The sequence below is a fragment of the Cololabis saira genome, chromosome 2, assembly GCF_033807715.1.
Source record: "Cololabis saira isolate AMF1-May2022 chromosome 2, fColSai1.1, whole genome shotgun sequence".
In the NCBI taxonomy this organism is placed as follows: Eukaryota; Metazoa; Chordata; class Actinopteri; order Beloniformes; family Belonidae; genus Cololabis; species Cololabis saira.
This window is the reverse complement of record NC_084588.1, coordinates 43,402,193-43,429,744: the sequence shown is the minus strand read 5'-3', so window position 1 is coordinate 43,429,744 and position 27,552 is coordinate 43,402,193. Positions and strand designations below refer to the sequence as shown.

General features: G+C 39.7%; 1 protein-coding gene across 9 annotated transcripts in view; it reads left to right on the top strand.

Annotated features, from left to right (window-relative positions):
- The first annotated feature begins 208 nt into the window (after positions 1-208).
- The window catches only part of celf6 (CUGBP Elav-like family member 6), a 194,415-nt gene continuing 167,071 nt past the window's right edge, over positions 209-27,552 (top strand). For all 9 annotated transcript variants that reach the window (XR_009784403.1, XM_061746061.1, XM_061746043.1 and 6 more), the window contains exons 1-2: positions 209-498; positions 10,504-10,586. Coding sequence is in view for 8 of the 9 variants with exons in the window: in XM_061746061.1 (XP_061602045.1) it covers positions 249-498; positions 10,504-10,586 (333 nt within the window). In the remaining variant the exon portion in view is untranslated. The remainder of the gene's footprint in view (positions 499-10,503; positions 10,587-27,552) is intronic.

Here is a 27,552-nt window from a genome sequence, read left to right as displayed (position 1 = left end):
GTAAAGGAACAGAAGTAAGAAGGGAGGAGAACCAGAGGAGTAGAGAGTGAAGAGTGGGAGATATAAAAGAAAGGGGGGGGTTGATGTTGCACTGTGGCACTGTGCAGTTGACTACAGAGAGAAAGGGAGTGGGGGGGAGAAAGGGAGGGTGTGTGTGAGAGTGAGAGAGAGAGAGAGAGAGAGAGAGAGAGAGAGAGAGAGAGAGAGAGAGAGAGAGAGAGAGCAGCCCGCCGGCCCATTGAGGAAAGATGGCTACAGTCACTGCAAACGGAGTGCAGCAAGAGAATGGATTCAGCACCACGAACAGCGCCGGCAGGATGAACGGTCTTACCATCGTCCAGAACACCATTCCAATGAAGGACCACGACGCCATCAAGCTTTTCATCGGCCAGATTCCCAGAAACCTGGAGGAAAAAGACCTGAAACCCTTGTTTGAGGAATTCGGAAAGATATACGAACTCACTGTACTGAAAGACAGATTTACGGGAATGCATAAAGGTTGGTTGTCTTGCTCCCCTTTCACTTTTTTTGCAATGTTGTGGACGCTGAGACGAGATAGGGAAGAGAGAGAAATCCCCCCCCAAACAACAACGTCCCGGACCAGTTGTGGGACAGAGAGCAGGGAAAGTGTGTTAATTTGCACATGTTTTGGACAGAGTGGGAGCCCCCTGAAGAGAGAGGCTGCATCGCTGTGCGAGGCTGAGTGGGAGAAACACGTGGAAGCGAATCGCTTTCAAGTGCGGAGTTAATTGTTACCGCGTCCAGCCAATCCACGTGAATACTACGGCTGAAAATGCCTTTGTGTGTTTACATTGACTGTGATGCTGAGTCCTCCGTGCTGGGGCCAGTGAAGGGGGCGGGACAGGCGAGCGCTCGGGACGCTGTGTTTTTCTGCAGCTGCTCGCATGTCTCCACAACTTCAAATTGTATCAGTGATAATAAAAACATTATTCATCATAGTGATAATTATCAGGCAGATGTAAATGTTTTTTTTTTTTTTTTCAGAGGGGCTGATATGCAAACCATCATCAGCCAGTCAATATCAGTGATGCTGGTGCTGGGATGCTGTTTTTGACCTTTAAGCAGGCTGACATGTGGAGTACTTTTCTCCAGCATTATTAGTTGTTCAAAATACTATTTGCGTGGCAGCTGTATTGTAATGTTGTTCCGTGGGCGTGTTTGCAGTCAGGAAGTACAAAGTGGGATAATAGTGGAGGCTGAGATCCAGTATCCATCGACGTCTGCCGCGCGCACACACACACACACACACACACACACACACACACACACCCCTAACGCCGCTTATTGTTGGAATCCGCCGGGCTCCGTGTTCACTTAGTAATTAGTCAGACAAGGCGCGGATCATCAGGGATCGATCAATCCTAATGATGGTCTTGTGATAATAATGAATGCCAGTGAAAAGATCTGGCTTGTATTTCAGGGAAGTGTTAAATATGTTTGTAATTAAATAAATAAACAAATAATAATAATTTAAAAAAAAATAATCAAAACGTACAGGTTCTTTTCAAATGATATACATAATTTTATAGCTTATTTATTATATTTGTTGGAACAGTTATTAAAAGTTTTGAATTACATCAAATTGCAATGAAAAGATTATTTTATTTGACTGTATCTGACTTTTTGTCTTGTCATTCAAATGTAAGGAAAATATATTGATATTCATATTTCTCTGGCTCTTTTAAATCTAAATAGAATTGAATTGTAATTTTGCAAATATTTGGGTGGGAAAGTCTCCTTAAAAGAGTTAATTTTGTGTTTTGTAGAGGGAGGTCTCAAAAAGGACTTACCTTTCCTGATAGAATCATTCATGTTTTGAATATTGTGTGGTTATCGTGGGTTGTGTGACTGGTTATTTAAAAATGGTCAATAGTTGCCATCGGTTCATAGCTACTATTAACGCTGTATTTTCTATTTGTATTATTGATAATTAGAACCATGGTTGGTCATTTAAACTTTGATAAAACAGCAAGAGTAGGGGTGCCTGAGACTGTGCACATTACTCTAACTCACATCTCTCTCACATACACAGATTGTCAACACGTTGAAAAATCATACACACGCCTCACATCAGGTAAAATATAATTCACTGGCAAGCATTTAAGGTTTAACATGGAAGTCAGTGCCTACACTTCATGGTCTTATTGATTAGCACAAATCAAGCCTTCTTGTGGGAGAAAAGCATCTCAGGCTCTGCAATGCTTTCGTGTGTCTGCACCCCTAAAGATAATCATTTACCACCTGTTTCTCCAACCACTAGACGCTTGTATTCAAGACGCTTTTTCTTTCTGGCATTCTGCTCTGCAGCCTGATGATTGATTTAAATAAAATTTCTGTAGTTCATGCTGTTACGCCCATCCTCGACCATCCCCTAATGTCTCTGGAGGACACTCTCGAGGATGGTTGCCACCGGAGGGATAATCCTGTTCCAAAGCCAGGCTGTACGCCCGCTCAAATCATCCTCCACCAAGGCCACTCTGATGCACGCAGTATGCCCACTTCATCCCGCGTGACACTCAAAGTCACTTTGGGAGCATAAGCATCCACATTTAATAAGATTTCACAAATGCATTATATGGATGAGTTTTTTTTTTCTTATTGGCCCCTCATTCAAACCTACATGTCTCCTGCTTCATCGATATGTGAAGTCCGTAGACAGAAGCAAGGAAGTACACGAGTAAGTTAATGGGATTAGTGTCATTAACAAAACAGACGTAGGCATATACATGTAAGCAGATGTTTTACGTGAGTAGAAGAGTTTAAACTACCTACTAAATTCCTTAACAAGGAGAGTAATTGCACTTTTAACTCTTAAATTAACTTAAAAAAACAACAATGAACAAACCTATAAGTAATCCTGGCAGGGGCCTTTCCATGAGTTATCTCCAGGTACTACTGCTTCTTCCCACAGTCCAAAAGCATGTATGTCAGGTTAATTGGTGCTTCTAAATTGCCCTGGGAGGGAGTGCGTGTGATTCTTTTGTCTATATGAGACTGGTGACTTGTCCAGGGGTGTAAGCCTGCGTTTTGCCCAAAGAGAGGTGGGATAGACTCCAGCAGATCCTTGTGACCCTGAATAGGAATAAGTAGGTATAAATAATGGATGGATGGATGGAAGCTTAATGATTAAAAAGGAAGCTAAGTACATAGTATCGAAAGTAGATTTGGATGTTACCATGCTCGTGAATTGTCCTTTCTCTCTTCCATGCCAAAGTACATTGTGTTATAAAACCTACACCCATAGTAACTTCAAACTTCCTGTATTGTCTTTTTCAGTGACACATTAATAATTCTATATTTTAGTAAACAAATACGTGCAGGTTTTTGACATTCAACTGCTGTAGCTTTATATTATGTGGATTAGTTGCATTTCAGATGGAGGGCATACGATCTTACAAGTCCCATTTGGCTCATGGCTTAACAGCCAGCTTTATGTTCCCCTGGGTGGCACTGAGTTTATTAAGCATGCAGATATGTCAGTAATCAAAGGCACCTAAATGCCTGAAGATTCTGGGATGCCTGTTAAATGTAGGACAGGACTATGGAAATGCAGTTCCCCTAAAACATTTTGGATCTCATCTTTCAGCTTATTGTTTTGGTCTTATAGTCAACTTTACTTTTAGTTCCACTCGCTTTCAGTTTTGTTTTGTCTTTTTTTTTTTTACACTAGAGCAGGCTCATGTTTTACTGTGAAATAATTCTAAACAGAAGTCTACATCACTCAGCAGACGACAACAGGCTGAAGAAGTTAGCGTCAGCTGAAAATTCATCAAGTGGCCATAAATGGGATTCCAAATGAATGCTAATGTTCTGGCAGTCTGATAAGTAAATAAACAACAGTTTGCAACCAAGTTCACCAAACCAACCAGAAGGTATACATCCTTATAACAAAAAGAGTTATTGCAGGTTAGAAAAAAACCCTCTAAACAGTGAAATGGTCCATTTAACGGGTCTGTTTGTTCAAAACAATTACTGGATAAAATGTGCTGAGTATATATATATATGTTTTAAAGCGTCTAGCTTGAGTGAACTTACATACGTTTTGTAGCAAATTGCAGTCATTATTCTACTCATCCAAGGAGTTTGGTCATTGCTGCTTGGTGTTAAAACCCGCACGTCAATAAAACCTGTCAGAGATGACTCATGTTGGATGGCTGATGTGAGAATCACTCGACAATTTCAGATTCACTCACCCAGTACAAATCTCTCAAATTATCTTTTTCCACAATATAGTCCAGTAAATAGTTTCATTTCAACCTTATGCTATTCTGTCAGGATGAATGGCATTAATCTACACAGAAAGCTGTTTTGTGTCGTGCATCTATTGTCATCACTGCAGCAGCAACAGATATTGAGCCTTTTCCTCTGTCTCCAATAAAATATTTTGCAATAATTGTTTGTGCATAGTGATTTAAAAGGTAGTTTGCATGCTGTTTGGTTTACAAAAATAGATAATGTGCCTGTGGATAGTGGCAAGCTATTATGTCAGAGGCCCAGGAGGCTCCCAGTGCAGTTACATTATCACAATTTCGATCCTTTTTTTTTTCTTTCTTATAACACACATATTTTGTTCACAGTCCGAGTAAGGAGTAGTGAAGAATATAATCAGTTTGCCTCTGTGATCTCTAAAAACATAAAGTTCATGATGATTTTGTTCTGTGCCATAAATATAGTTCGACATCTACTTTGAAATGCCTCTTCGGGCTTGGTTGAGAAAGCTTTGATTTGTTTCAGAGAGATGATGTATATGGCTGTCAGCGCCAGTTAGTAAACCGTACCTAATGGATGATTTGCAGCACTACCTTTTTCACAGCCCGAGCCCTGTAACAAGAAATTGCACCATAATTATGGATTTAAGAGTAGATCAAAATATGTCATGTTTGCTCATGACTAATTCATGATTCATTTGAAATTACTACAACAATTTGAACAGTTGTTTTGTGCTTTGTGAACTCTTACTTTGGGTATTTGTGGAGTCTCTAGGGACTTTTATGAATGTATGGGGAATTCTGCAATTCCTATTGCCCAGTACATTTGAGTAAATTCTGCAGTTTTTGTGATTAGGATTTTCTTTTCAGATAATCTTGCTGCCGTGTAGTTCTTTGTCATTATTTCTACGGTGGCCGAGACCCACCATTGCTGAAAATAAAAGTAACGCTGCAAACAGAAACAAACGCCGCTGCAAATAAAATAAACACTTAGCAAATAAAATAAACGCTGCAAACAAAAAGAAACGCTGCTGCGTATAAAAGAAACACTGCTAATAAAATAAAAAAAACGACGCAAATAAAAAAGCCACAACGGAAGTGAATTACCAGGGACTGTTTTTGCTGATGCACCAGTGTTGCACATTAAAAATTACACGTAGCGACGTTGACACTAACCTTTTCACTTATTTTCTCGTTCGTTGTTCTTCTTATTCCTCGCTCTTCTTATTTCTTCCTTTTCACTTACGTCTTCGTCTTCTTCTTCTCCTCTCACGTAAAAAACACAGGTGCATCAGCAAAAATAGTCCCCGGTAATTCACTTCCGTTGTGGCTTTTTTATTTGCGTCGTTTTTTTTTATTTGCAGCAGCGTTTCTTTATATTTGCAGCGTTTCTTTTATTTGCAGCGGCGTTTCTTTTTATTTGCAGCGTTTCTTTATATTTGCAGCAGCGTTTCTTTATATTTGCAGCGTTTCTTTTATTTGCAGCAGCGTTTCTTTATATTTGCAGCGTTTCTTTTATTTGCAGCGGCGTTTCTTTTTATTTGCAGCGTTTCTTTAATTTTCCGCAATGGCAGGTCTCGGCCACCTTAATATTAATTACAATGTGTCTTCACCGAGTCATATACAGTATGTCAGATGGTTTGACACTATTATTGTTCACGGTGCTCGTCAGGTCTTGATGCAGCCAGGCTGTGTTGTTTAACATCCATCATTTTGCTGAGCACTACGTTATAGCAATATTTAATGTCAGTGCCAGAGCACATGCATTGTTCAGACATGCTGAAAGTTAACAGGGGGCAAATCTTTTGCTTGAGTAGCGTTATCTATCAATCCGTCTCTGATGCTGAGAAGACTCTGAACTATGCCACACACCCAGGAAGAAGTAATTCAAAGAGTTGTTAAATATCCTCATCCATTCTTCTCTCCCCAGTAGGTCAATGCAGTGTAAGTGGCTATAAATAGTCCACAAAATTTGACATAAAAAGCTCTTTAAGGCATTGAAATGTCAAACTGCGTTGAAGCAGTCTGACATGCTGGAAGGAATGATGTTGAAACAAATCTGTTTAAATTGTGGGAAGTTCTGTGGTTTTCTGTGAAATTAACTTCTTTTGACTTTTAATGGCCACTGAGTTGCAGGGCTGTTCTCGTGTTAGATTTTATCCGCGGCAGGACCGTTGTAGAGGAAGTGGTGGACAGTGATTGATAGTTTGTGTAAGCTGAGTGACAGGTGTAGCTTAAGTCTACAGATGACCTCTTTGATCATTAGAAAAGGGGCTATGGGTGACCCAGACAGCTAACGGCTGTGAACAGACTGCTTCCGAAGTAGACACAGTGAACAACTGTGAGATGGAAAGATGCTCTGCTGGTAGTAGCGTGTTTACCTCACACACAGGAAGCAGAGGACAGATCATTGCATCATTTTTGGCTAGCTGTTGCTGATCTATTTTGTTTGTTTTTCTTCTTTTTTGGTGGGTGGAGTTTCATTAGCATTTTTTTTTTCTCAGCTTTATAAAAATCTTCCATCATGCACATATTATGAAGCTGAAGGAGAGAGCAGATAGGTCAGCATTTATGAATGTTATATACATTTGTTCAGCAGTTATTTCAATTATGAGTACCCGAAGCCTTGAAAAAACACACACAAATGGTTCTTAATGCCTGAATTCATGCAGTTTGAGCACAGAGTCATTTCCATTTTAAAACAAATTGTTAGAAAACCATAATGGAGGGAAAAGTTTTTAGAGTAATTACCCAAAGCGTGTCTTGCAAAGGTAAAGACTATTTTCACATTTCCTGCTTTTTCTGAACCTGTTTGCTAGGTTTACTTTTTCATTTGCTTTACATACAGTTGGCTGAACTTTTGTCCTTCACTAAAATTATAGAGCGGTAAATTGTATTTGATTACCAAAGTATTATTTTCACCCCACTTAACCTGCTCATCACAGCAAGTCAAGAGTTCGTCTGCTGAACCGCCGTCAGAGCTTACCCTTAATTTTAGAACCTCGTCCATTTCTTCTCCTCCTTTTTCTTCCTCTTCTTCTCAGCTAATGCAGGCAATTTATTACCCCCAATCTTTGGTCAATATTTGGGAGAAAATTAAATTCACCAAAGGATGAAGCATATTAAACTATGAATATGATAAGCATGAATCCTGCTTAGAACAAAGATGAAAATATCAATAATAAAAAAAAAGAAAATCATCCCTTTACCAACAAAAATAAGACATGACAATAATTTTCCTGAATTAACATTATATACTGCACCAGCCAGAGTGTTAGATTTTTTCCTTGTAGTCAAAATTGAGTTTTGGGCTGGTAATCTTGTGCCTGTTTGAAAAAGCTTTGTGATTAAAGAAAAAAGAAAAACCAGTTTTGGAAAAAGTCCTCTTCTATTACAAGGGGGTGATTGATAGTTTACAAGTGTAATCCCATGCCATTTAGTCAACTTAAAGTTTTAAAGAAAGACGCCAAACTGTTAGCAGAGTATAAACTCCTGTTATCTTCTGACAGACAGTGTTTTTTAAGCTGAATTTTTAACAAATTCTGTCTTCTTGATGCAACTACACCACTTTGTTTTTAGTTTCACTCGTTCCAAGTGTTTTCCAAAAAGCACTGAAGACTGGTAGAAATAAAGCTCACATCTTTTAGGAGTAACCACATTCAAATTGCCCATTTGCAAGTAAACTACCTTCAAATTTTGATTTAAGCAAAGGACCAAGTCATTAGGCATGGAACTTACATAAACCATTAAAAGTGTAATTATTGATCACGTACAATGTCCTGCAAAATGTTATGTCATTATTTGTCTACATGGTAGTTGATTAGAAATGATTTATTAACATTAAAATGCTGTTATTACTAGCAATTCAGTGTTGTAGTATTTCATGTTTACTTACAATCATATTTATGATTATATATATATATATATATATATATATATATATATATATATATATTTTTTTTTTTTTTTTTTTTTTTTTTTTTTTTTGAAATTGTGAAAAGACAACAATAAAATATTTTGATTATATATATATATATATATATATATATATATATATATATATATATTTTTTTTTTTTTTTTTTTTGAAATTGTGAAAAGACAACAGTAAAATAAAAGTAAAATCATCAATTATCATCAAAAATCATCAATTGTGAAAAGACAACAATAAAATAAAAGTAAAACAAGATAGGTTAAAATGTAACCTCTTTCATCTGAAGACATTTGTAGCACAATAAAAAAAAAAAAAAATGATGACCAAAAACCAGTTTAGAAGTCGACATTTGTACTCAACTGTATCATTTTGGAAACTTGTTTTGTATGTTAAAAGAAAAAAATACAGTAAACTCATGCATTTTTAAAAGTATTTTGCTACATTCAACAAAGTTTTTTGATTAAAAAAAAAAAGTCCTAACAATGGGTTCCATCTTGCTGCCTTTAGCCTCTGACTCACATCAGCCTTCGTTCTGATATGTGCCCCTGGAGGCTTTGGTTCGTTCTGCACAATTTTGTAATCCTGAAAAGGATGAATAGAGTTTCCCTCGGCTTCCAAACTATTCCACTTCGATGTGTGGCACGCTGTTTCATCAGTGTCATTTAGGTGATTTTTCCTCTTGAGTAACCGCCTACTTGTGGAGGCGGGTGAAGGTTGTCCTGAAACTGAGCTCTTTTTGGCCAGGCGCCAGAGTGTGCTGCTGGCTTTTGGTGATGATAGTTGCTAGGCATGCTGGGTATCATCTGGATGTGTGAGAGTGCGTGTGTGTTTGTGTGTATTCTCCCATGGGAATCCTTGGCAGTAGGTGTGACATGTAGTAATGGGAAATTATGCTGCACAGTGCAAAACCTCTTCCGAACAGGGTCACCCATTGTCAGCTCTGCCAAGCACGTAACAGAGCAACAACTCAGCCTTTAATGAAAGCTGTCACATTTTTTTTCAGAGATGTATTTACTATATTCTAGGTATTAAAATTCTGTTTCCTGAATTATCGTACCCAGGGAAAAGTCTTCGGAGATGGTTTCAGCTCATCACTATGCATCCTGAACTGTTGTTCAGTAACTATGATACTAATCATTCATGCAAAAGAAATAGGAAAAAAAAAAAAAAACAACCTATCCACAACTAGTCGTTGGCTACCTTTCCATTTAACTTTGACCTCAATGTAGTTTTTATTCCTGGAAGTCTGACAAGTTCTTTGTTTTACTTATTCCATTTTACGACTCATCTAATCTCGACAGACAAAGTGGCAAACATTTTTCTTCTCATTAATGGTGAATAAATGCATGAGTTCACTGGATCTAATCTGAAGGGATTGTCCTATTTAAAAAAAAGTTCAATCTTATTTCTCGAGCAGCATCTTATTCTCTCTGAGGATATGGAGCTATTAACAGTTTGATGGGGTATATGTATTCCAGTAGCTGCTAAAACTCCTGTGAGTGTTATTATTTTGGCCATCTGTGGATTACTCTTATCTCAGTGAAATCCTAACTCTCCGGCTGCATTTAGGAAGGTTTGACTTGACTGGATAGACACTTAATCTTTGAACAAACATGATAATAGAGGTGCACGGATGGCTTCACGTGTTTACAATGCAGCCTGTGGTTTAATAATAGAGTAATGAAATTAAAAATAAGTTATAGTTTCAATCGATAGTAAACTACTGTTAGAGCTTCTGTTCACATTGTATAAAAGCTGTTCTTTTTTTAATTATCGTTTTAAGTACCGTATTTTCTGGACTATAAACCGCTACTTTTTTCATAGGTTTTGAACCATGCGGCTTATACAAAGGTGCGGCTATTCTGACGATTTTTCTTCCACCGCAGATAAATAGATCAATAAATACTGGTTATTTTCTCTTGGTTCTATCCCGTTTTAATCAGCTGTTAAATCAGTTGCTGCCGTGTTAAAAGACACCGTTAGGAAAGGATCTATTTAGGTACATACATGTACATAATTTACAATTCAAAATCCTTCTGTACATGTAGTAAATATCTAATCTAACAACATAAATATCTGCGGCTTGCATATCTTTTTTTTTTTAAATAGAGCGGATGCGGCTTATATACAGGTGCGGCTTATAGTCCAGAAAATACGGTATGTACTTAAGGTTGAAACCACTGTGGTATGAATACGACTTGTTATACTGCTTTGTGATTCTCCTGACTGCAAGGATCCCAAAAACAAAACTCTTTACATCTATTTTGATGCCTAAATCTAAACCACACTTTCAATCTAATGATTTTTTTACCATCTTTCTGCTTTCTCCCTGATACCGCAGGATGTGCCTTTCTTACATACTGTGCCAGAGAGTCAGCACTGAAGGCCCAGAGCGCCCTCCATGAACAGAAGACTCTGCCAGGGGTAAGTGCCCCCAATCTGCCCTGTGTCACAGGCTAAAGCCCTCCGGGCTACTGGCCTTGCACCCAAACCACATCACTATTACCGATTATCTCACACTCGCCACCACATTGTGATTCACGGGGACACAGTGTACATCCAGACACACATTCAAGAACTGGCACACAGATATGAAAACAGATGGACCGAGTCCCTCTTTTTTTTTTTTTTTTTTCTCCTCAGTCTCCATCTCCAGCCTCTGTTTCGTGCTCATCCCAACACACACCATCACTTGCTCACTTACACAGACTCACACACCCGCAGACATACTTAAAGAGTGCGAGTGGCCTATCTCACCTTGCAGTGTCTTATTACACTAATCACCCCGCCGGAGATGTTTGATAAGCGCTCCTTCATAACAGCCCGTGCCGTCCTTCCCCTGTCCTCTCACAATATGGCTGCCGCAGACACTAATTGCCTTGAGGAATCCCACTCTCATTATCACATATAATCAAACAGTAAGTACAAACAATCATTTTACTATGTATATCACCATCTGGTGTTTTTCTTTTAATTCTTATCCATATTTTTTTTTCCTCGATTTTATTTTTCCACGCTCGTCCTCCATCATTTTCCTCGTCGGGGCAGGTTAATTTTTCAATTAAAATAACAGCCTCTTCAAAGGAAACAGGTAAAACCTAGCTAGTGGTGGGCTCTTAAGCCCACCCAGGAGGAGACCCTCAATCCGGGATGAGTGTGAGCTTGTGCTGTCTGTCTGTATTTGATGTGCAAGGAGGGGGATTCGACTCTCACATCGGGGGAATTATCGAGGTGTGATTGAATTACGCCCGCAGGTCCCCCCGGTGGAACAAGCTGCTGTAGTGGCCAGACGCCTCGCCGGGCTCCAACTGCCCCGCCTTTTCCTTTTTACCATCAAGACAAACCGCCCAGGTTTGGTCTTTAATCAGAGCCTGAGGATATTCTTTTAAATCTCCAGGGGAAGGCAGAAGGAAAAAAAAGAGGAAGCGGTTGTGCACAGTTACTCTTTTGTAAAGCGAGGTAGAAGTTGTCGGTTGCGCTCGTGGGGGCTTCACATTGTTCTTGACTGCTAGGTTAATCAGTTGTTTACTCTTCGGCGCATATCGCTGAGCGTTACGTAGACCGGTACGCCGCGGTGGAAGTGTCCCCAGGAGAGAGAGGGCTCCCCGGCTCCTCACTGCCTCCCACAGCTTCATAATGAGATGATTGCCGTGATGGTCCTGGATTGGTGTTCCTGGCTTTATTGCCCTCATGGAGGGACATTCTTGTTTGTCTTCTATCTAGAAAGAGGTTAATGGCTTGTTCTGTGGGGTTTGAGTGAACATTTTCCCTGTACAGCTCACAGCAAGGGGTCAGTCCTGCAATCTCAGACCGAGCGCAGCTTCCATACTGAAGACTAATAAAGATGTTCTGTGTGTGTCTGTGTGCGTGTGTGTGTGTGTGTGTGTGTGTGTGTGTGTGTGTGTGTGTGTGTGTGTGTGTGTGTGTGTGTGTGTGTGTGTGTGTGTGTGTGTGTGTGTGTGTGTGTGCATGCATGTGCATGCATGTGCGTGCATGTGCGTGTGTGTGTGTGTGTGTCTAAGATGCACAGAGATAGAGATAGCAGCAGAAATGGAGAGAAAACATGGGGGGTGCAAGAGAGACAGACAAAGATTAGGAGAAGTAACACTTCTGGTCAAGTTTTATTGTCACTGTCATGGCCTAATGGTTTGAGATGCTCATTCATATAATACTGCCATTTTAGTGTCTTCTACACTCTGTTGCAGAGACGATTGTGCAGTCCAGTTGTGACTGTGTGTGGTTGTGTAATTGTGCGACTGTCAGTCAACTAAATTCACATTTTGTTCCAAGACATGTGGTATTAAATAAAAAATAAATAAAAAAAAGCTTGGCTATGTCCCTCAAGAGGATTAATAATACAAAGGCTGCACATTGGTGGATCATATTTGCATTAGCAGCGGCACACTCTTAGCTGTATGTTTTATATGTTATAGCATTGCTGGCTGAGTTATAACTGACAGTCATTGCATCCATCCTTGTCTCACTCACGCAGATGACATCTGGAGAGAGCCAGACTGCTCAACCACGCATTCCCAGCATGCTGTCCTTGTCTGGATTCTCCAGCTAAGCTCGTTGTTATCGTCAACGTTAGATCAAAGCTAACCTTCGTGACTGGGAATCTGCATGCTTCTAAAATAAAAGATCTCCATTACACTTGTTGGTGGCAACCTTTCTCTTTTGTAGGGGTGAATTTCTTCAACAATTACAACGTACTCCTGATTTAACTGGATGCTGGATGTAACTCAACTTCTATGAGTACATAGGGAGCTAATAAATGTTGAACAATAATCACTTTAATGGCAATTACAGCAGTGGGGAATGGAAGGAAGACACTGTAAGAGATCGTGTGCACAATCATTGAACCGACAAAGTATATATGCCGACAGGCAGTCATGATAATGACACAACAGCCCTCGGCTATACAGGCGGAATACTTGTTATCCCTATTATAGCCTATTAAATCCAATATTTTCGTTGCAGAGAACAGTTTTATTTGAACAAAGCTATATGCCATGTAGGCATGATATATAACAGCCAGATCACCTTAGTTGTTGCAGCTGCAACATGTAAATACATTGTTGAGATGCTGCACATTAGGATGTGGGGGATAACACATACAGCTTACACATTTAGGCCTTGACTTCTGCATTGATCTTACAAAAGAACAGGAATTAAGCTTTAGAGCTAAAAATCTATGCACTTTTGCACAAAGCTCTGAAGCATAAAGAACATTAGACTTCAATTATTTAAAGTCCCTGATTTGACCCAGACTTGGAAATAGTCCAACAAGTAATTAGGAGGGCAAAGCATGTATGCATGTGAATGTGATGATCTAGAGATCAGCTGGCTTTCCTCAACAGACAAAGCCAAGGCACTGCGAGCACGGACTGTGTAATGGAGACCTGGGGTTCTGTTACCTCATACTGAATAATATAGGGATATTAATTAAGACTTAATTAAGACACAGGAAGCTTTCAGTCTGTAGTTCTCTCTAGTTTGGTGCCAAGGGAGCTAAAGAGTAATGCTAAGTCCAGGATAGGCTGCGTTTATGGTAATGAGAAAGATTATCCAGTTGCTGAGGTTTATTTGACCATTGGTGGTCAGACATGTCTGCTGTAAGTGGCTTTAGTGCCCAAACTGCCATATGTGGTCATTCTTGGTCTAGATGTATCTACCCTCTTAGATTAAATGCACTGTTGAAAAACTAAAAAAAAACCAACAACATGTGTCTCAGTTAGTCTACAGGAATGGTGGTCTCAATCCAGAGGTGTCAAGTAACGAAGTACAAATACTTCGTTACCTTACTTAAGTAGAAATTTTGGTTATCTATACTTCACCGGAGTAATTATTTTTCAGACAACTTTTTACTTTTACTCCTTACATTTTCACGCAATTATCTGTACTTTTTACTCCTTACATTTTAAAAACAGCCTCGTTACTCTATTTCATTTCAGCCTTTAAAAAAAAAAAAATCCAGTTAAATTGCTCCATCCGGATAGAGTGAATTTGGTTGTGGTTGTTTCAGATGTTCTTGTCCAGTTTTGTTCTTACATCCGTTCCCTCAGATTCCTGCAACTAAACTTGGATGTACATTCCAATAAAGGTTAGGATAAATGATAACATGCCTCTGAAGTTTGACTTTTTGCACCATTACAATACTTATAGGCAACTAGTCATCATATCTTCTGCTCCCTCAAACACATGTTAATGCTCAATAGTACACATATATGGTTCTTTAATATATTTGCATTATACTAAGATGCATTCATTTTCAATGGTTTTTATCCTTAATGGCCTTTTTCCCCCTTACATTACTTTTACTTTTGTACTTTAAGTAGTTTTGAAAACAGTACTTTTATACTTTTACTTGAGTAAAAAATGTGAGTAGATACTTTAACTTCTACAGGAGTATTTTTAAACTCTAGTATCTATACTTCTACCTGAGTAATGAATGTGAATACTTTTGACACCTCTGTCTCAATCAAAGAAAAAAAAGAGTCACTTGATCAGAATGTTTGCTTGCAGGCAGGCTCAGGGTTTTCAGGTCTCATTTGAGATGCGGTTATCACCGGGGCGCAGAACGAAAGCAATTCCCCCAAAGAGCTGCCACCTTACAATTAAGAGTTTAAATCAGACCCAACAAGACTAGACCTTTTTGGTGTAAGTTTGAGCACTGAGAAGATACATTTTCGGCTAAGTCACAGGGTGTACAGTCAGAGGCTGAGACGTTTTTTTTTTTTTAGATTTAGATACTCCATGAGACGTAAAGGTCAATCTTATATTAAAGTCATGGTTTTTTACTTAAGGTATCTCATGTCAAGGGGGAGGTAGAGAGGTTGTTGTGGCAAACAACATTTTCTAAAGGTTGAGGCTTTAGCTTAATAACCAGTGTTGGGTAGAAACGTGTTAGTAACTAATACTCTAATGCACTACTCTTTAATTAAAGTAACTCAGTTACTGTTACCCTAGGGTGTGTTTGTCTGTTGCCGGGCGATGACTCGTGGAGAAGCGATGAGGAGGAGGAGGAGTTTGTCGCTTAAATGGAAGAGAAAGTGTGAGTCGGTGGAAAGACATTTCCCAAAACAACAAAATGCAACAGAGTCAATTAGAGGTCTGTTAACAAGTACGAACAATCCCGTTTGAATAAGTTGAATTGGGACATAACTTTGCTGCAGCGGCTGAACAGAATCATAATATCAGCAGAAGTTGTTTGAGGAAAAGGCTGTAAATGTTTTTTTTAAGAATATTTTATGGGCATATACATCAGCAGTTGCTTCATTTGCACGGTGCTGAAAGCACTTTTATTTTGCACTTTAAGTAATACACACAGCCTGCTTTAAATACGTTGCTGGCATGCAAGTTGAACATTGCTCATAGATTTCATTTTTGAGCAGCTGCTATGTTATTTTTTATTTATTTATTCATTTTTTTCCAAATCATTTGCTGGCCTGACTTGAATAAATTAGTGTTGAAAAATTACTTTGTTTTTTTATTCGGTTTTATATTTTGTACAAAACTGAAATTAAGTTATATGGAGATGAATAGGAACATTTTTAAGAATGTTCTTTTAACAGGTAACTAAAAAGTTACTTTTAACAGAAAAACAATATCTTTGTGTAAGTAATCAACAAAGTAACCAAGTTACTTTTTCAGTAACTAGCACAACATTGTTTACCGTAGTCACTTATTTCTCTTTGTCATTCAGTATGTGAGTCTCCTTTGTTCTCTTCATAGGGGTTCTTCTCATGTTGTGTGGCCAGACCTGTGCACTGAAACACAGCTGTTTTGGCATCACATCAGACATTTCAGATCACCTCAACAAAGGACTGGTTCATGCTGTTCTTTACTTACTTATATCACTGAAAGCCTGACAAGTTGCCACTTCCAAAATGCATCTGTTTCCAATAGCTGTCATAGCTACAGAAGTCCTCACAGTTTGTGGAGCAAGTTTCCCGTCAACACTCCTTGAGTAGATTTAATAGTTGCGATAGTTATAGTTAATTCCACCAAAATATTAAATAAAATTGTTGCATTGATTTCATCTAAAATCATAAATGAATAAACTAATCCAGGACCCAAAAGCTGGTCATGCAGCAGCTTCTTATTCGTGTAGCCAGTGATGGAGAAGAAGTTTCAGTTGTTTTCCACAAGCAATGTAGAGGCTGGTTCAGAGACTCTCACATCTGTAACCCTCTTAGCAGGAAGATGAGAGTCCTTTGATGCTTACAGATTGTTTTTCAAAAATGTACAGGTTTTTTCTTGAGTCTTGACTTTGCAGGTCAGTTTAGAAAGATTGCTTCTACCTACATCAAGTTGTACAGAATTCATTAGCATCCGATTCAAAATCTCAGGAATGGGACTTGAACTAATGTTGGAGCTAGAAATGACTGAAATAGCTACAAGTGAAGAGAGCAGTTTGATTATTTTGGTCGCAGGATAGTATGTCAGTGCTTTTTTCAATTTTTTCAATTTAGTCCCTGACCTGAAGTACATTTGAATCTTATAACTCTCAGAGGTGTCAAGTAACGAAGTACAAATACTTGCTTACCTTACTTAAGTAGAAATCTTTGGTTATCTATACTTCACTGGAGTAATTATTTTTCAGACGACTTTTTACTTTTACTCCTTACATTTTCACGCAATTATCTGTACTTTTTACTCCTTACATTTTAAAAACAGCCTCTTTACTATATTTCATTTCGGCCTTTAAAAAAAACTATCCAGTTAAATTGCTCCATCCGGATAGAGTGAATTTGGTTGTGGCACAGATGTTCTTGTCCAGTTTTGTTCTTACATCCGTTGCCCTCAGATTCCTGCAACTAAACTTAGATGTACATTCCAATAAAGATTAGGATAAAAGATAACATGCATCTGAAGTTTGACTTTTTGCACCATTACAATACTTATAGGCAACTAGTCATCATATCACAGAGACAACATCTGTTGTATTAGACGCTATATAAATAAAATTGAATTGAATTGAATTGAATATCTTCTGCTCTCTGAAACACATGTTAATGCTCAATAGTACACATATATGGTTCTTTAATATATTTGCATTATACTAAGATGCATTCATTTCCCCCCTTACATTACTTTTACTTTTATACTTTAAGTAGTTTTGAAACCAGTACTTTTATACATTTACTTGAGTAAAAAACTTGAGTTGATACTTCAACTTCTTCAGGAGTATTTTTAAACTCTAGTATCTATACTTCTACCTGAGTAATGAATGTGAATACTTTTGACACCTCTGATAACTCTACTGTCTTGTCTGCCGTTTTGACTTTGGGTGTTTGTTTATATTTTCTCTTCTTCTTCCTCTGTGAATCCAGCTGTTTTTGCTTTGTTTCTTGCACTGGTGTGTGTGTTCTGGAGTTTAATTTGGATTTCCCTGCACATGCCAAAAATATACTTTGTACCAGGCTTGAAATATGTTCAACCACTGGGCTCAATGGGGATGGACTCGCTTTTGGAACCAGCCCCCGGTGGTCAGCTGAGAAACTGCAACTTTGCAACTGCATTGACTTTGTACACTGAAGCTGAAACGATGACTCTTTCATTGGAGCTTCTGAAGCAAACTATCATAATGAGCAGTGGTGGGGGAGTAGAAACCCTGAATGACTGATTGCTGTAATTATATGGAGCATATGTGTTATTTACTTTTATTTAAAGCAGATTGCATCTATTTAAATATTGATTTGATAAATTGAGTAGGCTTTGTGTGACAATATGATGCTTTATACAGCTTGGTCCCTTGTCACAACACTCTTCCAGCTAACTGTCCAGAGCAGGGAGGGTTTAGATCATAGTTGGCTGAACTCGGCGGTTGGAGTTGTATCGCCAGGAAAGTGTCGCCATATTTCAATAAAAGTTATTGTGGGAGATAATCTATTCAAGTCAGATGCTTATTTATCTGAAATGTAAAGCCTAACCGACAGACTGCCTTTGACTCTTTGCAAGATGGAAAGCTGTCAGCTCTGAATAGAGTAGAGGTGATAAGTACCTCTCAGTTCACAGTAACATACCAAAAACAGTTCGTTATAGTTCTGTATACAACACACCGCTGTATTCCAAGGCTGCAGGATAATGATACAGATTTTGTGTCCTTGTTCTGTGTGGCTTATGATCTTTGTTATAACCGACCTCATTAAACTGCACTAAGGCTAAAGATTTTGCACAAATATGTCCTTGGTTCCCTTGACTGACAGGTGAGTGGTGTGGCTGTTACCCAGCGGATGTACAAAGTGCCCTGCCATTCTGAGTCGGATCCATTACTTTTCTGTCACTTTTGGCCCCAAAAACCCTAGATTGTGATGGTAAAATGAAAAGCTCAAGGCTTCAAAGCCGACAACAAGAGACGTGGAAGTCAAAGCCAAATGCTAACAAGCTGAAAGTGGACACCAATGCCCCTTTTGTGGTGGATCGTGACATGCATCGGTCGTAAATCAGTTCCTTAACACGCATGTATATTGGAACAATTTAACAGGCTGATCTAGCTAAAACCCCTAGTTCAGGTACACTTTGCTGCCGTTTGGCTCTGCAGCTATAGCTCAACTAGGCGGTTTAATTGGACTCCTTTGTTTGTCCCGATAAACATAGGCATGAAGGGAATCGATTTACAAATCAAAGTATCACTAACACACTCCCTCCATGTTAGGTGGCGATAGTGCCAGCTTTCAGCTTGTTTTAATTGGGCTTTTCCAGCTGACCCTTTACACCAGACAGCAAAACAACAGACTAATCTTTGCTATGGGTGGTGGAAGGGAGTCGGAAAAAAGACTTGCAGCTCTGTACATTTCATATGTCCTGTTTACTTTGGTTTTTATTTTCCTCTCTGTATCACTCCATATCGGCTTCTTCCAGTACTTCTGTGTCAAAGCCAGGCGTGACAACTGGGAAACATGCAGACTTAGATGTTTAAATGCATTTTGAAACTACAGTTTTGGTTGGATTAATGCAATAACTTTTTCTAATGTCATATGAACTATAGCTGCAATAGGGATGAATGCATTGGTAGCTATAACCACTATTGTTCTCATTTTACTTGTTCCATGTAGTCGTATATGCTGCTTTAGTGAGTTTTGTGAACATATCTTTTGTATAATATGAGAACACAATGCCTTCTACAATACATTCCTTGTTACAGCTTTTTGCCTTAATGTTTTGTTATCCAATACATATATTTATATCTACACACACTGTGCACTTGACAGAAAGGAAGATAAAGGTTTTAACAGCAAGAGGAGTGTTTCAGCACAAGATTGTGTTGTGCTGAGACAACACCGCAAGAGTAGCGAGCACAAATACAAAAACATGGTTGTTATACAATGTTTTTTGCAAATTTAAAAATCAATCTTGTCCTGTTTGCATGACATTTGAATTCCCACCAGGGAATCCAGCTTTGTCTGTTGTGGCTAAAGAGACTTGTATTACCTCATTTGATCAGTTTGCGTGTAAAGAGCATAATGAGCTCGGATAGGCCTGGCTTCTGTGTGCTCGCTGTCCATCTCCGTGCATCAGATCCTGCAGCTACATACTGTAAAGTTGATCTTATCAAAGATTCAACCTTCTGCCCTTGGCGAGCTTTATCGGTGTGCATTCAACATGTTCCCATCATGGTGGGCGGGATGCTACTGGATCTGGGCAGGTTAGATCTGCCTGGGAAGATCAGATTCATTTGTGGGACATTTACACATGAACCAAGCTGAATTGTAGTGTATGTACAAAACACATGCATTCACTTTTAATGCCAAGACTATTGTGTACAAACACATACACACACACACACACACACACACACACACACATACAGAAAAAAAAAGAAAATACAATACTGATAACCCATGAACTTTATTGAGGTTATTCTATTTTCTTGTTTGTCACACCATCTGGCAATTCTGACTCCAAGAAAGGATAAATAACATTTGCAATTGCGGCAGCAAAATGTTATTCATAACTGTTTGCCAAATAGCCTCCCAACACGGCACTATTGGAGCTGCAGATCTTCAGATAAATTCTGGCCTGTACTTTCAGGGTCATGCTGCTTACTCCTCACAGGCCAATTAGCTCTTAGTGTTTGCATATAACAAGCAGGCTAATTGGGTTTTACAGTAGCCTAAAAGCAAATTAAACATTTCAACAAAAAAAAAGGACAACAAAAACACAGAAAAAAAAGAAAACCGGCCTTTCCGTGTTTGTCAATCATTTTGAGCTCTTCATAGGCTAATACCTCTCACCGGTGTTTTCTTATTCTTAACCAAATATCCACATTATTATCGCCAATTTATGCAGAGTTGGTGCTCCGTACACATCGCCACTAACGATTGTGTTTCTGTTGAGGGAACCCACGCTTCATTGCTGCCTGAGAACAACCAGCAGAGAACAGATCCCTGTATTGATGTTGACGTGGCCAAACAAGGCAGTGGAGAACAGAGTTTGAAAAAGGAGTCTCACATTCACACTAGGAATGGGCGATATTTTACCGTTCACGATAAACCTTCAAAAAAATAGCGAGATGACAAAAGAATTTGTCATCTCGCGGTAAAAACGATAAATTCCTGTTGATGACGTTTTTGTGTAAAGACGATTTATGGTTCTGCATTAAATCCACGCACAATGTATGTGAAGGAAGGAAGGAAGGAAGGAAGGCAGGCAGGAAGGAAGGAAGGAAGGAAGGAAGGAAGGAAGGAAGGAAGGAAGGAAGGAAGGCAGGCAGGAAGGAAGGAAGGAAGGAAGGAAGGAAGGAAGGAAGGAAGGAAGGAAGGAAGGAAGGAAGGAAGGAAGGAAGGAAGGAAGGAAACAGGTAGTAAGGAAGGAAGGAAGGAAGGAAGGAAGGAAGGAAGGAAGGAAGGAAGGAAGGCAGGCAGGCAGGAAGGAAGGAAGGAAGGAAGGAAGGAAGGAAGGAAGGGAGGAAGCAGGTAGTAAGGAAGGAAGGAAGGAAGGAAGGAAGGAAGGAAGCAGGTAGGAAGGAAGGAAGGAAGGAAGGAAGGAAGGAAGGAAGGAAGGAAGCAGGTAGTAAGGAAGGAAGGAAGGAAGGAAGGAAGGAAGGAAGGAAGGAAGCAGGTAGTAAGGAAGGAAGGAAGGAAGGAAGGAAAGAAGGAAGGAAGGAAGCAGGTAGTAAGGAAGGAAGGAAGGAAGGAAGGAAGGAAGGAAGGAAGGAAGGAAGGAAGGAAGGAAGGAAGGAAGGAAGGAAGGAAGGAAGGGAGGAAGCAGGTAGTAAGGAAGGAAGGAAGGAAGGAAGGAAGGAAGGAAGGAAGGAAGGAAGGAAGGCAGGCAGGCAGGAAGGAAGGAAGGAAGGAAGGAAGGAAGGGAGGAAGCAGGTAGTAAGGAAGGAAGGAAGGAAGGAAGGAAGGAAGGAAGGAAGGAAGGAAGGAAGGAAGGAAGCAGGTAGTAAGGAAGGAAGGAAGGAAGGAAGGAAGGAAGGAAGGAAGGAAGGAAGGAAGGAAGGAAGGAAGGAAGCAGGTAGTAAGGAAGGAAGGAAGGAAGGAAGGAAGCAGGTAGTAAGGAAGGAAGGAAGGAAGGAAGGAAGGAAGGAAGGAAGGAAGGAAGGAAGGAAGGAAGGAAGGAAGGAAGGAAGGAGGAAATGAGCCAGAAAGAAAAAGAAAGAAAGAAAAAGAAAGAAAAAAAAGAAAGAAAGAAAGAAAGAAAGAAAGAAAGAAAGAAAGAAAGAAAGAAAGAAAGAAAGAAAGAAAGAAAGAAAGAAAGAAAGAAAGAAAGAAAGAAAGAAAGATAAATCCCTGTTGATGACGTTTTTATGTAACAAACAAGGTGAATCTGAGAGCGAGATAGATTTATAGTTAAAAAGGTGGAGTTGAATTGGTATTTTTTTTATCGTCATTTTTATCGTTATCGGGATAAATGACAGAAATTATCGTGATACATTTTTTAGTCCATACCGCCCATTCCTAATTCACACTTATCCCCATATTTGAAATGGTAAACTTGAAAATATCAGGTTTGACTAAACATTTGCCTTTGTACAACTGCAGAAAATCGACTTCACTGCACCCCGCCCAAAAATGGGACGATGGAAGGTTGTGCAATGCCAGACTTATGTATGACTAAGCAGCCACCACGGGGGCATGGATAAGTGCATCCATGTTCTTGAAACTTTTTTCTTTCATCACACGCAACAGATGTGTCCACTCTACACCTGCCGTCGCCCGTCGGGGCCGCCGTCTTAAGTGGTTCAGAAAAGAAGCGAGTGTGAATCTAACCATGATGAAAAGTATAAATAGGTCCCCCTTCACTGGGTCTTTTCCTGGTCAGATCGCTGGCAGTTTAAAGTAATTACTGAAGCCACACAGGGCCTTCTCCTATTCTTTTTAAAAAGGGTTAAATTATGCTCTGTTGCCAATTTGTGCACTGTACCAGATTTATTAAATCTCAGTCCTACTGACCAGTTGCCATTGATATGCAAAAAAAAAAAAAAAAAAAACTGGACTTGACATCTCCTCTAAGGCTTCCTTCTCCTCACCATTAATTACCTCTATATCATTTTCTTTCTGCTTTCACACTTTGGGAAATAAATTAAAAAGGGCTCTTGTTTTTCTTATCCACCTGGGATGAAAGCATTTACTATGTGGCTGTACCGTACTTGGCCATCCTGCTGATTACAGAGCAAATGGAACCGCAACTGAGGGATGTGCTCACCATTGTCTCCTATTATTTGGCCGGTGCTCCTGAATATTGTGGGGGACAAAAAAAAAAAATGTTTCCTTCTGATGGGATTTTCAGCCTTTGGAGGAGTGTTATCCTAGTAGGGAGGTGGGTGGACATTGAGGAATGCCTGGCTGTTTTTACGGGTGAATGCGAACAGGACACAAACCTAGTTGATTGCACGAACACCCTCAACCAGCAAATAAAGATGGCAGGCCAGAGGCACCGGAGAGATGTGCAGGCAGGAGAGATGGCGCCTTTTAAGGACTGCAGGGCAGTCTTGTGTTTGTGCTATTTGTCCTCTTGATCTTGAGCTTTTATTGAATGCGAGCTGGAGCCCAGATTTTTTGATACATATATAAATGTATGTAGAAAGTGGAATAGCTTAAAAAAACAAAACCAAACAAAAACCAGTTCAAGATTAAAAAGAAAAGAAAAAAAAACAGCATGGAGCTGTATGCTAACAGTATGCTGAAACAGACATTTCATAACATATCTAGTCTAAAAGCAGTTGAATGCTGGATCAAAAGTAAAAGCAGATTACAAATGTATGTATAAAGTGGAATAGCTTAAAAAAACAAAACAAAACAAAAACCAGTTCAAGATTAAAAAGAAAAGAAAAAAAAACAGCATGGAGCTGTATGCTAACAGTATGCTGAAACAGACATTTTTATAAAATATCTAGCCTGAAAGCAGTTGAATGCTGGATCAAAAGTAAAAGCAGATTACAAAATGTAGAGGGGTAAGTAATGAAGATGGTAGCGCCAGTGATAGAAATCTTTAACAGAATTATGATTTACATTCTAAAACACTGGAACTATAAGCCTCAGGTAATGATTCTGCAAAGATGAGAGCCGGCCTTAATTGGTGGATTTACTTTCAAAATGTGTTGAAGGCCAAGCAGGTCCTTCACACTCCCCCACTTCCATTTCAACACTTTCACTATCTTTCCCTGTCTGACAGGTGGAGTTGGACTCCACCATGCATGCTCTCCTGCACTAATTTATCAGCTTCTTTAGCTGTAATGAGGCAGAACTGGTAAATGTGAGGACAGCTTTGTTAACATTGCTGCTTCACTGGGAAAGAGGAGAAGGCTGATAAATAGTGAGGAAGGATGGAAATGAGACCTGGGTGCTGTCATGCCTCCAGAAATGATGCTTTCAGAGTCTCAGGCTGAATTGCTGTCTCGCAGGGAGGGTGTGCGCTGAGAAATGACATTTCCGAAAGAAATTAGACTTGAAAGTTTGGGTTGGATCAAGATTAGGTTGTTTTGGTTACGGACTACAAAGGATACCAAACAAAAGTGATTCTCTATGAAATCTTCAAATAGATTAAGTTAATTACTTTGCATCTCATTTAGGGTAAGAAGATTAAGGTGTAACATAATTATTTGGTGTTTTTTTAAAAGGCAATTTATTCAGGTTTTAGATTTATTACAAACAAATATTGACACCAAACTAAAAAGGCACACTTTTTCCCACTTTTATTGTAACTATTTGTGTTTTGCTTCATAAATTTCCGTCCAGTCTCCCTTTCTTCTCCTTTCATTTCAATTCCTCCTGAAGGGCCATGGACTTCCAGGTGATCTGCACATTTCTGCAACGACAAAACGAGAAGTAAAGCAAACAAGACGCCGAGTTTAGCAGATCACTTTGGCAGAGACGAGTCGGCGAACGCTGCAGCTAATCACATGTAGATAAACCTTTGGCTGATTTGAAAAAGATCCGACAGACACAGGACTTGCAGGCATCTCTTAGGAGGTGATGAAGGTGGTGGTGATGGCGGGGGGGGCTAAAGGGAGGGGGTCACGGATGATTACAAAAAGGAGAGCAGAACAGGAAAGAGATAAACTGTTGAGTCATCATGAGACAGAGATCGTGAGAGGAGAAGCATTCTTGCATAATTAACACTCGAGCATCACCCAGACAAACTCCTCCATCAGCGTGTCCAAAGGATTAACTGCGCCACGCTCCTCTTATCTCCCCCATTTCGTTTAAGAAAGAAAATGACCTTGTGCTTGTTTACATGCTGATTGAAGACAGGAGGGAAAGCAGGAGACAGCGAGAAAGTCAAACTGTAATCAGAGGAGTTTGTTAAGTGAAGTATTTTTGGTGTTCTCAGCAGATACGGCGAGCGGCTGCCAGACGGTGTCACAGTAAAAACAACCACCTTTATGCAGCAGCTAACGAGCAATGAGTGGGCTGGGACAAAGAGATTGTGTGTTTGTTTCTGAATGTACCGGGTACTAAAAACGTATATGTTGTTGTGTGTGGGCGTTTGCATTAGTCTGCCAGCCTGTTTTATTGCAGCGGATACACCTGCTTACTCTGGGCTTCTGTGAGTCAGTCTATGATGTTCCATGTGTGATGTGTGTGAGGGCTCTTAAATGTTTGCAAGAACCAAATTGAATTTTAAACCTTTGAAGTAAAAATGTTTGTGCAGAGCCATGTTTTTTTTCTTTTTCTTTTTTTGAAGAGGCAGTTTTCCTTCTCGGATTCGAATTAAATACATTTAACTTAGTTTTTCGATGTTCTCGTTGAACAGTAAACTTTGCTGAACATAGCTATGCATTGTGCATCATATTTTTTCCCCTCTTTTGGTTTAATCCAGGTTGCAACTCCATTTTGGCTTTGGTGTTGTTTTTGCAGGAAATAAATAACATCAGAATACATGCAAAGAGCTCGCTGACCTAAAACACACATCGTCGTTTGTCAGGGACGTTGGGTGGGATCAACTTGAAGTTTATGACTGCCGTGTTTGACAAGAGCAAATCACGGCATCCAGTCGGAAAAGGAAAAACTACCATAAAACATCCTTGGTTTTCAAAAAAGCGGCATTTATAATTGCTGTTTGCACCGGTATCAAGCAGACGTTTATAAATGCTGACTGGTAACTGCATTCGGCAACACGAAGAGCTTTCTCGAGCTTTCACAAACACCGTCTGTTGTTTGCAGCAGCATTTATTAATGCAGGCTGGCGGCTCTCAGACGCTGACTTTGCAGGAGAAAACGAGACAAACATGGAGATCCACGGAGAAAACAAACTTTTCTACCTGCACGGTGGTCCCGCAGAATTAAAAATACACTAAAGGGAGATTACACGGACGCCTGCGGTGATGCAACAATGTGACTGCGTGGTGGCTCTCCGAGCGTCGCTGGGTTTGTTTTTTCCTGTGGAAAAGCACACCGACCGAGCCAACCCAGTGGGAAAGTAAACTGACTTTTAAAGAGTTTTGAAGTCGAAACAGCTGCAAACTGGAACTCGCTCCAGCAAGTGGTGAGAAGGGGCTATCAGTAACATTTGGTAATTCACTGATGGTGAATCTTTATTTTTCATCTTTTCCTCTCTTTCCCCCTGCTGTGATGTCTCCTTTTTATGTCCTACTATGATATTGTCTTTCTTTCTTCTGTCGACTCCAACTAACACTGACTCACACGAACATGAAAAGGAAAGCTCTCTGGATGAGGAAAAAATAGTGATGTAAGCAATGTGAATATAAATAATACAAATGTAGACATGCCAGTTTATTTTTTTAATTAATTAATCATTTGGCTTGTCAGAGAAGAAAAAAAAACACTGCTTTGAGTTTCACTTTCCTCTGTCACCATTTTACGTCAGTTACAACAGAATCCTAAAAATGAAACTCTGTTTTCTTTTACATATTCAGTGCTACTGAAGAATTGCCAAAGAGAAATCCTAATTTTCTGTTTAAAATAAGAAGTAACAACCATTATTCAAGTACAGCACCTCTGCCGGTGACTGAATGATGGTTAACAAACGACAGTAAATTAGTTTAATGTCTGTCTTTGGTGATTAATAGCGTTCGTTTGTGAAATAATTTGCTAATATTCAGAACTGAATTGAATTTTAAACAACTCCTTTGCACGGAAAATCTGAAATATACACGGTTTCAGTAAAATATATCACAGAAAAAGGAAGAAAAAGCGCATTTGACAATTCATACCTGCTTCATTCACTCATGAGCTCATTCTGATATCTGATACCCAGAATTGTATGCAGCTCGCCGGATAAACTCCATGAGGTATCGGATCCGACGTATTTGAACATTTTGAGTTCCCACATTCAGCCCCTACGGCTATCATCTTGAAATTTCAAGCGCTGCAGTGAACTTGTGAGAAAAAAAAAAGCTACAAACTGCTGTATAGCCAGATGGAGGGAAAATGAGACAGAACAAGACAGGATTCAGAGGAGTGAAAGGTGAAATGAGGGTGCACGGGGCCCTGCTGATTTCCGCCACTGCAGAGGAAGGCTCTGACAGCGAGGTGTCAGAAATAGCACCGGGGCTAACACCTCACCTCTTGCTTATTAATGCATTGCTCCCATAGCCACCTCTCTATCACACGCGCACGCTCCACGATCACACAAATAAGACGACGCACGTCGCCCAAAGTTTGCAAGGCACACTGACCTGCGTGCAATGCACAGGGAGCAAACCCCCCCACCCGACTCAAACACTCACATACACACCTGTGCGGGGTCACATGCACACACATATTACGTTGTCAGATCAATATTGCATTACTGCGGTATGTTCTTGTCTGAGAGGGCTCAGTGATAGCCGAGGCGTGCTGGCAGAAATCCTCCCTGGAGTCCGTGCAGCGGCCTGCGCGCGCGAGGGGCAGATCTGAGGAGACTTCACAGCTCTGACAGCAAGTTTCACCTGCCGACTTCTGTGCTGTCACTTTTCCAGCCACTTTCCATCCGCGGC